Here is a 15,333-nt window from a genome sequence, read left to right as displayed (position 1 = left end):
AAAAAAATTCAGACAATGACATATGTGTAAGAGTTATCTGTAACCCCAGTTCTTTGCAGCTCAATTCACAATAGCCAAGATACAGAATCAACCCAGATGTCCAACAACTGATGACTAGATAAAGAAATTATGGTTTATATACACTATGGAGTACCACTCAGTGATAAAAAAAAATGAAATCTTGACTTTTGCAACAAAATGGATGCAACTGGAAACCATTATACTTGGTGAAGTAAGCCAGTCCCAAAAAGACAGATACCATATGTTTTTCCTGATCTGTAGTAACTAACAGAGTACTTAAAATGTAATGTATTGGAATTAAATTGACATTTTGAGATTTGATGACTGTTTATAGCCCTTGTCTCTACTGTTAAGGGATGGTGGTTTTTTTTTTTTTTTTCTTTCATACTATTTGTTGAACTATTTAGTGTAGCAGGGTTAATCTTAGGAGTTTCAAGTAAACTGAAAATATATCATTGTAAAAGTTGAGAGTGGGAACAGGAGAGGGAGGAGGAAGAACAGTTGGAGCATGGGTGGGAAGGAGGGTATAGTATCACCATGTTCCTAATCCGTATATATGAAATACACAAAATTTGTATACATTAAAATTAAAAAAAGGAGAGAAATAAGGACATGTCTTAGTGGCTTCCTGGGTAGGGAGAAGAGTGTAAGAAAGGCTACACAATACTAGATGGTCTCCAGTGAAGACTCACCACAGCGTTGCATTCATCTGGCACAGGCACAGGGAAAAGCAGCAGCCCGGCTATGAGCTGAGGGGATGAACTACCGAAAACAGCTGCCGCAAAACTCCACAGCAAACATAGTTCTCTGTACTCAACAGAATCTGTTGGAACTAGTAGCAGAGGTAACTAGGGACCCGATGTGTATAGCCCTGGCATCCTGGGTAAGATGGGAAGTCGGTTGTGTGGATAAATATGAATCCTAGAAAAATACACAGTCATAAACATTAGACCTGTGTCTATACAGTATAATGCATGGTTAACTGTGAACTATTAGCTTAATCTAATGTATACTGATTCTCAATATATTCAGAATATACAGTTCTGGTGACAGGTATTGATTCTCAATATATCCCATAAAATATTTCACAGACACACACATACACACACACTCACACGAATGTCAAGTAGTATCTTCCATGGCATTTACCTGAGGACATAACGTGTGTGCCAAGTTGTCAAACCCGATATATTTTAGATATTTGGCTAATTTTTGCCTGTGTGTATTCTGTAACAATTCTGAGTATTTCTCGTGCAGTATGTGAATCCTCTTCATCATCTGAATTACCACATTTATATCTTTGGATTCTGCTTCTGTTGAAGTAAAATAATTGCACGACCTAAGTGAAGCAAGAGAGTGATAACAACCCACACTCTACCCCAGCGCTGACTTAATTTTAAGATTTTAAAGAAAGCATATTCACATGAACCACTCACAATAATCAAAGAACTCACAACTCCCAGTTCTGCATGACAATTAAAAGTGTGGGCTCCTAGATTCTAAAAGTGCTGCTAGACTTAGCAAGCGAAAAACAGGAAGCCTGCTTTGACAAAAACTACAGGGCACATATTCACAAAATTCATCACACACCTGAAATGCAAACTTAACGTGCCTTTTCTGACATAGAAACATGGCAAATTACTTCTCTCAGCCTTGTTTTCTTTCTCTGTATAAGGGAGATATTAACCACAGGGCTCACCTCACATGGCTATTATCAAGATTAAACAAAATAATCTACATAAAATGATACAATAATTTCCTAAGAACATGACCATTCTATACTCTTTTATTACTCTTCTAATAATTACTTTTCTGTGACCACAATTAAGAGATAAATATTTTTTATCTTATCTCCAATCAAAATTGCTCATTCTTGGGCCTTCAGCCATGACACTGTGGTTATATCCCAATTTATTACTTATTCAATTTGTGCATATAGATTGAAGTAAACTTTTCATTAAAAATGTTGCTGTGTCACTGACATTCAGGCACATAATTGGTTCTCCTAGGGCTTTACGTATTATATCAAGATAGGAAGCCTATCCCAAAGAATTGTGAGAATTTAACAATTTTGTGTGTGTGTGTGTGTGTGTGTGTATGGTATTTGGCCAATAGCTGGCTATGAAGAACTGTCTGCTGCATTGATTTCTGAGTTGACTCTTTCCACCAATGCCTTTCACACACAAACAACTGTGGATCCAACAAGAGGAAATCCTTCTAAGACTTCACAAGAGTTCCATAATCACAGAAGAATCAATGCCAGCTCTTTTGCTGTCCTTATTAATCTCTGATTTCAAGAAACTTCTAGAATTGATGTCCTTATATACCTGGTTTTAGACAGCATTCTTTCAATAATTTGAAACAGGCATCCAATCCAACCATTTCTGCAATAAATTTTACAGATTTAACAGCACATATCTGGAGAAAATCTTCTAGTCTTTTGATTCCAGAGTGAAGATTCTCTTTAATTTCTTTTTCAATAGAGACAAATTATTCCATCTCTCTTCCTCCTTTTTCTCTAGTTTAGCTAGTTGTCTCTTTTGATTTTCTTCAATAAGTTTTTCTGCATTTTTCTTCTAAAAAATAGAAATAAAATTAAATAAACATAAAAGCAATTGTTTCCAGATTAATACTTTTTATATTTGGAAGGAAATATTTAATATCTTGGACTATTAGTTTAGCATTCAGAGCACTTAAGGACATCAAATTGGACCTTTGGTGTTGCAAAGAATTAAATGTAAATATCTTTTTTTATACACAAAGATGGTAATTGGCTATTCCTTTTCTCTATCTTCTCAGCTGCTAACCCCTTAGTCCATTATACTGAAAGCCAGTGTTTAGGCAGTCCAGATCTGTGCTGAGTCTAAGAAACACCCAACAAAGGTCCAATGAGGATAAGTATCTTTTATATGACCAGACCAACTGGTAAAATTACAAAAACTCCCTGGGGTGTGACACATTGCACTGTATAGAAATCAAATACAACTCTTGTGCAGTGGTAGCCAAGAGAACAGGATATGATGAAAGCAGTTATGAATAGATAAAAATCAGACCTAAAATTGCAATAGCTGGAATACTGCTTGCAATGGAAAATGCCACCATGGCCATTCTCTGGCTAACTCTCTTGTCCAGTTCCCAGGGCGCATCTTTACTTAGCCCAGCCTTCCACCCCCAGTATGGAAATACAGGCCATCTAAGAATATCTGAGCACTAGCAAATGACACCAGCTCCTCAGGGGAGTGCACACCCTACGCAAGAGGAGAAAGTATGCTTGCAGAGTACGGTCTACAGGATAACAGCCCCATGACTGCACTTCCTAAAGCACCAAAAATGAGCACTAAGAAAAAATTTTTAAGCAAATACAGAGGGGGCTTCAGAAATGCACCAAAATGTATATTATTTTTTAAAAAATGCTTGGATTTCAAAATTTTTGCACTGATATAAAGTTATCTAATTTTATTTGAACATAAACTTTTCAATATCTATTAATTCAAACTTTATTTGAAAGGCAGAAAGATAGAAAGATGAAAAGAGATCTCCCATCTGCTGGTCCACTCCCCAAATGCCCACAATAGTCAGGGCTGGGCTGGGCTGGGCTGAGGTCTTCTATTTGAGTGGCATGGACCCCAGTGTTTGAGTCATCCTCTGCTGCTTCCCAGGGTGTGCGCTATCAGGAAGCTGGATGAGGAGCAGAGCAGCCAGAACTTGAACCAAGCACTCCAACACGGGATGCAGGCATCCCAAGCAGCAACTTTAGTACTGTGCCAAAGGCCCACTCTCCCACGGACTTTCTGAAGTTCCCTCATCATAGGGTTTAGCAGTCAATAAGCAAAATAATAATAACAATGGCAAATAGTAAAGGAGATAAAATAGAAAGTCACAGGGGAAGAAACACAAATAGACTAATACTCATATCACTGGTATTTGAATTTGCAATCAAAATCTCTTGTTGAGATGATGTTAAACAAAAAAGCAGGCACACTCACAGAATGATACTGGGTATCTCTGTGGTTAAACAGAAAAGAGCACCAGGGTTATAACAGTAAAATAATGCACACATATTAAAGATTAAAAAGGAAACAAAGAAAAATAAACATGGAATATTATGCAAATATTAAAAGGGAAAGTTTATTGTTCACTCATTGCAATAAAAAGTTTTAGAAAGCACACTGTTTAATGGGAAAAAAAAAGTATAAAGCCATATGTAAACTGTAAAACTGTGCGTGTTAGTAAGTGTGTATAGACTGTAAGTATTTGGAAGGATGTTCACCAAAGTTAATAGGACCAGGTCTTTGAAGAAGGTAAAATGTTAGTTATTTTTCACACTTTAAGTACCTTTCTGAATAGCCTGAATTAGCTGTGTGTGTGTGTGTGTGTGTGTGCTGGATTTTTCTATTAAAGTTGCTTAAAATTTGGGAAATAACATACTATTGTGAATTTATTGTATATTTAATGATACAGAAAGAAGTCAGCTATACTATTAGTAGATGTGGAATACATATAGAAAAAACAACAGACAATATAGGACTGCACAGGTTTATGCCAAAATAGTCATACAGTTACTTGTGGGACGTGAGAATGTGGATTTTTCTTTTCTTTTCCTTACTTGTTTTTCTATATTCCAACAAAGAAATAACTAAACAAACCACGACATTGCCATATTATGGAGGAGTATCCATCCACAAAATTATGTTGCAAAAGATGTTTAATAACACTGGAGAGAAGTGTGACTGAGGGAATTCACCAAAGCATTCCCAGTGCTCAATTCTGTGCCGGTCCCATTAGGATTTTGTTTTCTTCGTTACACCTCCCTTCATTTTCCCAGTGTTCTAAAAGGAGAATAAGGTCCTTTATCTGTTATAATTCATGGTTAGTACTTGGGAGTATTTTTTTAAACAAAATATTTTTTTCTCCAATAACATGAGATTACCAGTGTTGCCATGCTGAGTAAAGTTAACACAGGTCTCACAGGGTGGGAGTAGAGTCTCAAGCCCCCACAGCAATGAGCTCCGCTAGCCCAAGAACGCACCTGATGTTGTCTTTTCTTCTGCCTGGAAGAATTTGCTGGAGATGGCAGCGAGCCCGCTTTTGTAATCCTTACTGATCTGTTACTTCCTACCAAAGACCTTCCAAACACATGATAAAAATGATACAGTTTCTGTGTATCTCTTCTTTCTTTGGCATCTTTGGATTTAGCTGAGGGAAATAAAGTTATTAAAATATCATGACTCTACTGTTGATATATAAAAGCTGCACTCCTAGAGCATTCATGAGAAAGGCTTTGACAAATCCCCTGAGAAACTCATAATATTCTAATTAGAGGCTATTACTATTACAGAGATTGAGATGTGGCAATGTAAAGTAAAATTATTGAACCATATTTAAATATCATGAGATGATCCAAATTAGCATCTGTTCTTGGGGCTGGCATTGTGACTCAGAGTTAGTTAATCCACTGCTTGCAACACCAGCATCCCATATGAGCACCAGTACAAGTCCTGGCAGTTCCACTTCTGATCCCGCTTCCTGCTAATACACCTGGGAAGGCAGCTGAAGACAGTCCAAGTACTTGGGCCCCTGCCACCCATGTGGCAGATCCTGGTGGAGTTGCAGGCTCCTGGCTTTGGCCTGCCCCAGCCCAGCCGTTGTGGCCATTCGCAGAAAAAACCAGCAGATGGAAGATCCCCCCCCCCCCAGTAACTCTGCTTTCAAATAAATAAAACACATCTTTTTAAAAATCAAATCAGTTATTTACTTATTCATTTTATTACAACTACTAAGCATTATGGGTGCATCCCATAGAGTAAGTCGAGGGTGAGATATGACCTGCTCATCCTACAGCGTATCAAAGCCACAAAAGAAAACACCTGCTCTTGGACATGGTTGCTGTCTCTGGACACAGGATCAAAAACGAAGCACATGAGCACTGCATGAACTCGGAAACAGAGTTTCTGAAAACTATACCCAAATTTGGCCAGAAACATTTGGCTACAACCACTCAGCCAGATTCTTGCTCTAGGAGAGAATGGACTCTGGAAACAAGATGTCACCAGTTCCCAGACCACTCTAAGCCTGCGGCAGCGCTGAACTCAAAGGCGTTTATCGCTGGCAACACCCATGGCCTCAGGGTGAGTGTCAGCAACTCACCCATCCACACCTACTACATATTCCACGTCCAGAAGAAATTCAGAGGCCTGAGCAGGTGTTTTTGCCAGCTTTTTATCATTAGAACAAAATACCTGAGAAAACTAACTTCAGGGGGCCTCTGCACCCACGTGGGAGCCCTGGAAGAAGCTCCTGGCTCCCGGCTTCGGATCGGTGCAGCTCCAGCCACTGCAGTCACCTGGGGAGTGAACCAGCGGATGGAAGACCCCTCTCTCTCTCTCTCTCTGCCTCTCCTCGCTCCAACTCTGCCTTTCAAATACATAAGTAAATCTTTAAAAAGAAAACTAACTTCAGGAAGAAAAAAGGATTACTCTGCATCACGCCCACATTGGGCAGCCCCATGGTTCAGGCCATGCTGAGGGTCGAGGCAGGGAACGGAGCTCAGGTGGAGGAGGGCTGCAGGGCAGCTGAGCCAGGAAGCTACAGAGCAACGGGGGTCCAACCGGGCTCCAGCAACCAACCCCGCTGAGAACCACCGTCGGAAGGCAGCCCCACGCCCTCAGCATCATCACTGCATTAAGCGGGCACGTCCAGTTCAAACCACAGCTCCGCTCTCCCTCTAACTCCCCGACTGCTCTGAGGCCGTTCCTGGGACCGCGCTACGAGAACTGAACGGAAGATGCCAGAAGCCAGGAACGCAGTTCCAGCTGCTCAAGGCCCCAGCGGGCCACCCAGCCACGGAGCGCACGACGAAGGTGGAAGCAAAAATCCTTCCCCTTAAACAAGTACCTGAGCGCCAGGCTCCCCCGGGCAGACGTTTAAGCAGCCTCCCCTTGCTCTTCGGTTCTGGGAAAGACGAAACCCCTAGCGCCTCACCGACTTGTCTGACGTCACTGGGGCTCTCGGGCTGCTTCGGTCACCAGCCCTTCCCACTTCCGGTCACAGCCCGCCTCACTTCCGGTCACAGCCTGTTCCACTTCCGGCAGGACTCTCCGCATGGTTCGGGTGTGGCTAGAGTCGCCCCCAGTCCTCCCGACGGACACCTGGACACCTCCCTCCCTGCCTTTTGCTCCCAGCTGTACCACTCCCTAGAATTTTCAGTAAGGACCTCTCTCATGGCTGCTCTCATCCCGCCTCTCCCTCTGCCCTAGGAGTGCTACAAGACCAAGTCCAGAGCCCAGCACAGAGCCAAGGACAGGGACAGGGCACGCCTGAATTCAGACACTGAATACATCCAGAGATTGGCAGCACCAGTCAGGCCGCTAGTGTCCACGCCCTGAGGAATCGTACTTATGCGTCATTGGTCTTTTTCTCTGTATGTATCTGTGTATACACACCTCTATCCATTTTCCTCACCAGTTTGAAATCCAAGAAGACAAGTTTACAAACTATATTGGTTCATGGTGTCTTACCACCCAAAATAATTCTTTGGTGATTTAAATATTTTTTATTAATGAATACAATTATGAACCAATGTTTTATAACAAGTAATAAATACAATTATTAATTTTGGCAATTACAACACTATGTGCCTGATTAATATAAACACCAGGTCCTGTGAAACAATACAGTGGGGACTTTTATGCAAACCAGCAAAGAACAAAAGGAATTTCAACAATAACATATAAAGTAACTGTTGTAACAATCTAAGAAAATTAGAAAGCTAGGCACAATGACTTGGCTGCACACAATGACTTTTTTCCCCTCAATGGATTTATGAGAATTGTTCATCCTACAGAAACTAGCTTTTGCCCATTTCTGTATCTCCAAGCCACTGGGAGTGCATACAGTGGTAGAGAGAGAGGAGACTGTAAGTGAGACGTCACTATCCCCAGATGAGTAATTTTTCCCTTCTACACATGATGCTTGTTTAAACAAGAAAACTGCTGGAAACATTCCCTAGTATGAATTATACTCACCACTATCGCTGTTTCTTGTCCTTTCAAAATCATCACTTAGAGGTTGAGAGGAATGCCAATGTATGAGCTCATCAAACTCTCTCTTCTTAGAAAGACAGGTGATAGCTGGGTCATCACTGCGGTGGGAGGGAGGGAGTATAATTTAGAAAACACATGTGTAGGTCAGTGTTCAACTAAGACCCCACTTGAGATGCTTGTATCCCATACCCAGGCACCTCGGTTTGTGTCCCAGCTCCCATTCTGATTGCAATTTCCTGCTAACCCACAATGGAAGGCAGCTGATGATGGGTCAAGTATACTTGTGGGAGACCTGGATTGGATTCCAAACGCCTTGCTTCCACCTGGCCAACCCCTGGTGTTGCAGGCATTTGGGGGGTGAATTAGCAGAAGGAAGACCTCTCTCTCTCTCTTTCTCTCTCTCTTTCTCTCTGTGTGTGTGTGTGTGTCTCCCTCTCTAACTTTCAAATAAATAAATAAATCTTTTTTAAAAAAGCAGCGTTTTTATTTGTGTGTATGTATGTGTATTTGTGTAATATTTCAAACATAGAGAAAATATTAGAGAATAAATGATAACCATGAATCTACCATGCATTCATTCATAAGACATCCATTAAGTCCTAATTATATGCCAGAAACTCTTATGGATGCTAAGAACATATCAGCGTACAAAATAGAATAAAAATCTCTTCAATGAGTGTTTATTTATTTATTTTATTTGAAAGGCAGAGAGACAGACAGACAATGTGCCCACCACTGGTTACTCCCTACTGGCTGGGGCCGGCCTGGGCTAAAACTGGGAGCCAGAAATTTAATCCAGCCTCCCACATGGGTATCAGGAATTCAACTACCTGAACCATCACTGCTGTCTTTCAGGGTGCACGGAAACATGGCACCAGAATCGGGAACAGAGCCAGGAAGTGAATCTAGGTGCTCCTAGAAGCACAGGATCATGTTAAACACTAGGCCAGACATGAGCCCTTTACAGAGTTCATGTGTTCACAGAGACTGACAGACAATAAAGAGATACAAAGGTAAAATACACACTGTGGTAGATGGTGCGTGATACAGATTAAAAATCACACAGAGAGACAGAGGAGGAGGAGGAGAAGGTGCCACTTAAAGCAGAGTGGTGAAGAATGCCTGGCTGAGAAGCTATGGGAGCAGAGGGTACAAAGTCGTCTGGCTCAGAACATTGCCAACCAACAGAAACACAGGCAGAAAGGCTGTGAGGGGGCCAACGCAGTGGCGCAGTGCCAGCATCCCATATGGGGGCCGGTTCAAGTCCTGGCTGCTCCACTTCCGATCCAGCTCTCTGCTGTGGCCTGGGAGAGCAGTGGAGGATGGCCCGGGTGCTTGGGCCCCTGTGCCTGCATGGGAGACCCGTGGGAGGCTCCTGGCTCCTGCCTCCACATCAGCTCAGCTCTGGCTGTTGCAGTCCTTTGGAGGTGAACCATCAGATGGAGGGCCTCTCTCTCTCTCCCTCCCTCCCTCTCTCCCTCCCTCTCTTTCTCTCTGGCTCTACCTCTCTGTGACTCTGTCTTTCATATAAATAAAATAAATCTTAAAAAAAAAAAAAAATAGAAAGGCTGTGAGCTGGGAGAGCAATTGTGTACAAGAAACAGCGGGAGGCCAGCCTGGAGGAGTACTCAGAGGGGGACAGATTAGGCTCAAATGAGGTTAAGGGGGCAGGGAGAGTAAGACAGAGGACAGAGCAGCAGATCCTGGAGTCCTTTCCATCTGAGGGAGTCAGGCTCCTTAGCAGGTTTGAGCAGGGAGAAACAAACTGATCTCTCCCCGCAGCGGATGTTTGGACACCACTGTGAAGGAGATCACTTGGGGTGATGGGGGGCCGATCGCACAGCTACAGGGTGAGCAAGGAAGGCCAGGCTCTGGAAGCATCTTGCAGGAACAAGAACAGATTTCGCTGCCAGATTAGATGAGAAACAGAAAGGGAAGTCAAGGACATCGCCAAGGATGATGAGAAAAACATGGAGAGAGAAGAGAGAATGATAGAGATGCACGGTGGGACCTCTAGGTGCCTGTGAGGTCAGTGGGCGCTGGCATTGCACACAGTGAGTTTACGGGGCCCAGGAGACAGCAACTGAGAGCAGATTCAAGATACGAGTCACGGGGTCAGTGCCGTGGGGCAGCGGGTAAAGCCGCCGCCTGCAGGGCCAGCATCCCATAATGGCGCCGGTTCAAGACCCAGCTGCTCCACTTCCGACCCATCTCTCTGCTGTGGCCCGGGAAAGCAGTGGAAGATGGCCCAAGTGTTTGGGCCCCTGCACCTGCATGGGAGACCTGGAAGAAGCTTCTGGCTCCTGGCGTCAGATCAGCCCAGCTCTGGCCATTTGCAGCCATCTAGGGAGTGAACCAGTGGACGGAAGACCTCTCTCTCTCTCTCTCTCTCTCTCTGCCTCTGCCTCTGCCTCTCTGTAATTCTGCCATTCAAATAAATAAATAAATCTTAAAAAAAAAATACATGAGTCACAGAATTTTCAGCCAATTCTTATCTGGTAGCTGGAGTTAAGAATTTGATACTTGCGACAGTTCATCCTCAAGTCATGAGATTGGTTGACCAAGGAGATGGCAACTCATTTTGATAACTGATAATTTTTTTCCAGGTTTGTTTCAGATTTCATTGATTTTAAAAAAAATAAGAGTTGGCGCTGTGGCTCACTTGGTTAATCCTCCGCCTGTGGCACCGGCATCCAATATGGGCGCCAGGTTCTAGTCTCAGTTGCTCCTCTTCCAGTCCAGCTCTCTGCTATGGCGCAGGAAGGCAGTGGAGGATGGCCCAAGTGTTTGGGCCCCTGCACCCGCGTGGGAGACCAGGAGGAAGCACCTGGCTCCTGGCTTCGGATCGGGCACAGCTCTGGCCATAGCGGCCATTTGGGGAGAGAAACAACGGAAGGAAGACCTTTCTCTCTGTCTCTCTCTCTCATTGTCTAACCCTATCTGTCAAATGAAGAAAGAAAAAATAAACCACTGTAGATATATTTGAAGCCCCCTATATATTTCTCAGAAATTCCATTCTTCTCTTTTTTTATGTTTATGTCTTTTTTTTTTTTTTTTTGCCTTGAAAGAATCAGAGAGCGAGAGACAGAGACAAGAGACAGAGATAGAAAACAATCTTCTATCCACTGGTTTGCTCCTCAAATGCCCACACAGCCAGGGCTGGGCCAGGCCAAAGCAAGGAGCCAGAACTCCATCCAGGTCTCCCAAGTGGGTGGCAGGGACTCATGGACCTTAACCATCATCTGCGGTCTCCCAGGATGCACAGTAGCAGGAAGCAGGATTGGAAGTGCAGTGGCTGACCCTTGAACCAGGCACTCTGATTGCAGGCATCCCAAGTGGTGAGTTAAGCTGCTGCATCAAAGACTACCCCTCATTCTCTCTTCTAAGAAGCAGCTTCTTCCTTATATGTATATCATGCCCATGCACAATATAAATGTGCATACATTACAAGTAGTGTGCCCCTGGCCAGCGCCGCGGCTCAATAGGCTAATCCTCCACCTAGCGGCACCAGCACACCAGGTTCCAGTCTGGTCAGGGTGCCGGGTTCTTTCCCGGTTGCCCCTCTTCCAGGCCAGCTCTCTGCTGTGGCCCGGGAAGGCAGTGGAGGATGGCCCAAGTGCTTGGGCTCTGCACCCCATGGGAGACCAGGAGAAGCACCTGGCTCCTGCCTTCGGATCAGCGTGGTGCGCCGGCCGCAGCGCGCCAGCCATGGTGGCCATTGGAGGGTGAACCAATGGCAAAAGGAAGAAAAGACCTTTCTCTCTGTCTCTCTCTCTCACTATCCACTCTGCCTGTCAAAAAAAAAAAAAAAAAAAAAAAAAAAAAAAACAAGTAGCGTGCCCATAAATGATATGAGAGTCACAACACTCTCTAACTTACTTAGCTACATAAGCAGTGTGGTTTGGAAATTCACCCGTGTGGATGCGTGCATGGCTGTGTGTGTATGTATATGCAGTTATTTATTTTTACTGTGGAGTACTGCATTGTAAGAATATCCCACTACTGGGGCAGGCATTTAGCCCAGCGGTTAAAACACCCACATTGGAAATACCCAGATTCGATTCCTGGCTCCAGCTCCTGACTCTGGCTTCCTGTAAATGCAGACACTGGATGGGCAGCAGCCCAGTCCAAACCCAGTTATTGCAGGCATCTGGGGAGTGACTCAATAGAGGAGAGCTGTGTGTGTGTGTGTGTGTGTGTGTGTGAGTCTCTGTTTCTTTCTCTGTGTGTCTGTGTCCGCCTCTCAACAAATATTTTTTAGTTTATATTCTGTTCCACAATATTCTTTTCCTTGTCCTACAGATGGCTTGCATCTATATAAACAATCCTGCAGTGACACTGATGCAAACTCACCTCACTCAGAGAATCAGAGTTTCTCCAGGGAAGCTGCAGGTTGCGGACACAGCACATCTTGAACCTGTGTAGCTTTTACTGGTTCTGTTTCTGCCACCAGCGTGCCCACTGCCTCACACCTTTGGCCTTACTTAGTCATAAATTTTATCAAAAGGAAGAGTGTTGAATAGGGCCTCGCTGTAGCTTTAATTTTCATTTCTTAGATGCACAAGGACCTTTAGATATCTTTTTACAGTTTTACGGGCCATTCCCCACTAGCTTCTCTATTAATGACCTATTTCTCCCTATTCCTCTTTCTCTACTGTCTCATTCCTGTCTTTCTCATGAGTTCTAGGACATCTTTATCCTAAATCTTTTATGCTAACCCTGTGATGCTTATATACCTTCTAAATGACTTCCAAAATCTGTTTTGTTATTATTGATTTTTATAATGTCAAATGTATCCTTATTTTCCTAATGACTTGGAGTTTTATACTGTCTTTGAAGGCCATGACGTCTCTACTCTGGCACCATAAAGGTATTTTCCTGTATTGTCTTCTGAAAATGTGACTGTTGTCTTTCACATTTAGATTTCTGACCACCAAGATTTGACTTATGGCATGGTGTTATGTACAGAGAGACTTTGATTTTTTATAAATATAGATATTTTAAAACATACCATTTGCAAAGTAATTTGCTACTTTCACAAGGATTTGCTTTATTCTGTCTGCCATATACACATTTACATTTGGAATTTTTTCTGCTTCCTTTGTTATCTCTTCAGTTTGGCTAATTTTTTTTTTTTTTTTTTTGACAGGTAGAGTGGACAGTGAGAGAGAGACAGAGAGAAAGGTCTTCCTTTTGCCGTTGGTTCACCCTCCAATGGCCGCCGCGGCCGGCGCACTGCACTGATCCGATGGTAGGAGCCAGGAGCCAGGTGCTTTTCCTGGTCTCCCATGGGGTGCAGGGCCCAAGCACTTGGGCCATCCTCCACTGCACTCCCGGGCCACAGCAGAGAGCTGGACTGGAAGAGGGGCAACCGGGACAGAATCCGGCGCCCCGACCGGGACTAGAACCCGGTGTGCCGGCGCCGCTAGGCAGAGGATTAGCCTAGTGAGCCGCAGCGCCGGCCTAGTTTGGCTAATTTTTCAACCAATTATCCTCTTACTCTTGAGCCTTTAGTACACTTAACTGCTGTCTCAAGAACACCGTCCCCACTTCTACAACACGGAAACCTATGCCTCCAATGTGACACTGACAATTCTAGCAAATAAAGGTGTGGAGCAACCTTACTTCATGTTAATCCAATAATCCTGGCCAGCGCTGTGGCATAGCAGGTAAAGCTGCCATCTGCAGCACCGGCATCCCATAAGGGCACTGGTTCCATTCCCAGCTCCACTTCTGATCCAGCTCTCTGCTGTGGCCTGGGAAAGCAGTGGAGGATGGCTCAAGTGCTTGGGTCCCTGTACCCGCGTGGGAGACCTGGAAGAAACTCCTGGCTTCTGGCTTCAGATTGGTGAAATTCCACCCATTGCAGCCATCTGGGGAGGGAACCAGCAGATGGAAGACCTCTCTCTCTCTCTCTCTCTCTCTCTCTCTCTCTCTTCCCCTCTGCCTCTGCCTCTCTGTAACTCTGCCTTTCAAATAAATAAATTAATTTAAAAAAACTCCAACAACCTTCTCTGCTGAATCACCTTGTCACAGGCGCCACCAGCCCCTCCCCCAGGACCTCACCTACTCCCCAAATCCCTCCCTTTTTGTGCTGCGGCTAACGTAACCAAAATCACAATCACCACAGAACTGCCTGGAACCTATGACTGCTGACCATACCCACAACCAGTTACAATGACATCACTGCTGACACTTCACTCCCTCCACGTGCCTGACACCAGACTCTTCCAAGACTTCCTAAAAAGGCAAGTAAATGGGAGGTGCCCAAATATCGACTCTCCCCCTACCCCTAGAAAACCCTGCCCCACATAACACCTCCTAAGAATATTCTATCCTTCCCATCTCTCAATTTCATCTAAAAGAGGTAACTCAAACCTGGCTGGGTGCAGCTCACTCTCAGGTACACCTGCGCTTCCTGTTGAGTGTGTACTTTCACTTTATGGATAATCAATCTTATTCCTCTGCCAACCTTTACTCACATCTAAAGATCAAATTCTTTCTTGCATTACAGATAAGAACCTGAACCCAGCCACCCAACAATTCTCTTTGTCACCTCCTTGTTCTCACTGATCATTTTTGCTGACTTTAAGATCCACATAGATGATGTATCCAACATCAGGCCTTGAATTTTTATGGTCTTGCTACAGCCACACCTCAACAACCCACTGCTTTCATTATACTATTAATTATGATGACATTATTATGGAGAAAAAGGTAAAGATATGTAAGCAGTGTAGAGTCATTTAAAGCAAACACATAAATGTTTTTAAAATCATACCAATCAATCAAGTTGAAAAAAAAGTATCTCTCAATGTGAATTTTCACCACATACAATAGATGCAGTCCACCATACTCAAAGATATTTGGCATTGTAATCCATAAGCTGTACTTTGTAAATTTATATTCATTAAATAAAAGTTTAAAAAAAGATATTTGGTTACAGCCACAGAGCTATTACAAGCAAGATAAATACCTGCTTACAAAAGGTAGTTCGGACCAAATATCTCCAGCGTAATCTTCTATAACCTCGGATTTCAGAGGAATTAGTCCAAGCTTGGGAATTTCTTGATTTGATCCTGGCAATATTCAGAAATACAATTGATATTTGAACACTAAACTCTAATTAAAATTCACCATTCTGATGCAGGCATTTCTGCAATAGCAAAACTAAGCCTAAGTAATCTAAGTAATCTCTCATTACCAAATAAATAGAAACTGAATAGAATTTCTACAAAGTAGGCGTTCAAATCACATTTCTGCTCCACAT

General features: G+C 43.4%; 1 protein-coding gene across 3 annotated transcripts in view; it reads right to left on the bottom strand.

Moving 5' to 3' along the window:
• Nucleotides 1-429: 429 nt before the first annotated feature.
• LOC149119076 (putative ATP-dependent RNA helicase DDX60) overlaps nt 430-15,333 on the bottom strand; it is a 31,733-nt gene continuing 16,829 nt past the window's right edge. The window contains exons 10-15 of one of the 3 annotated variants that reach the window (XM_089325313.1): nt 15,040-15,142; nt 8,046-8,161; nt 5,051-5,217; nt 2,349-2,597; nt 1,171-1,334; nt 434-942 (exon numbers count right to left, since the gene is read on the bottom strand). In XM_089325313.1, the coding sequence (XP_089181439.1) occupies nt 2,454-2,597; nt 5,051-5,217; nt 8,046-8,161; nt 15,040-15,142 (530 nt within the window). In that variant the 3' untranslated portion in view covers nt 434-942; nt 1,171-1,334; nt 2,349-2,453. Of the gene's footprint in view, nt 1,335-2,348; nt 2,598-5,050; nt 5,218-8,045; nt 8,162-15,039; nt 15,143-15,333 lie in introns of all 3 variants that reach the window. The other 2 variants (XM_089325315.1, XM_089325312.1) reach the window with 2 other exon arrangements.

The sequence above is a fragment of the Oryctolagus cuniculus genome, unplaced genomic scaffold (assembly GCF_051225735.1).
Source record: "Oryctolagus cuniculus isolate XC-2025 breed Fujian yellow rabbit unplaced genomic scaffold, ASM5122573v1 ptg000098l, whole genome shotgun sequence".
Lineage (NCBI taxonomy): Eukaryota > Metazoa > Chordata > Mammalia > Lagomorpha > Leporidae > Oryctolagus > Oryctolagus cuniculus.
This window is presented reverse-complemented; position numbering and strand designations above follow the sequence as displayed.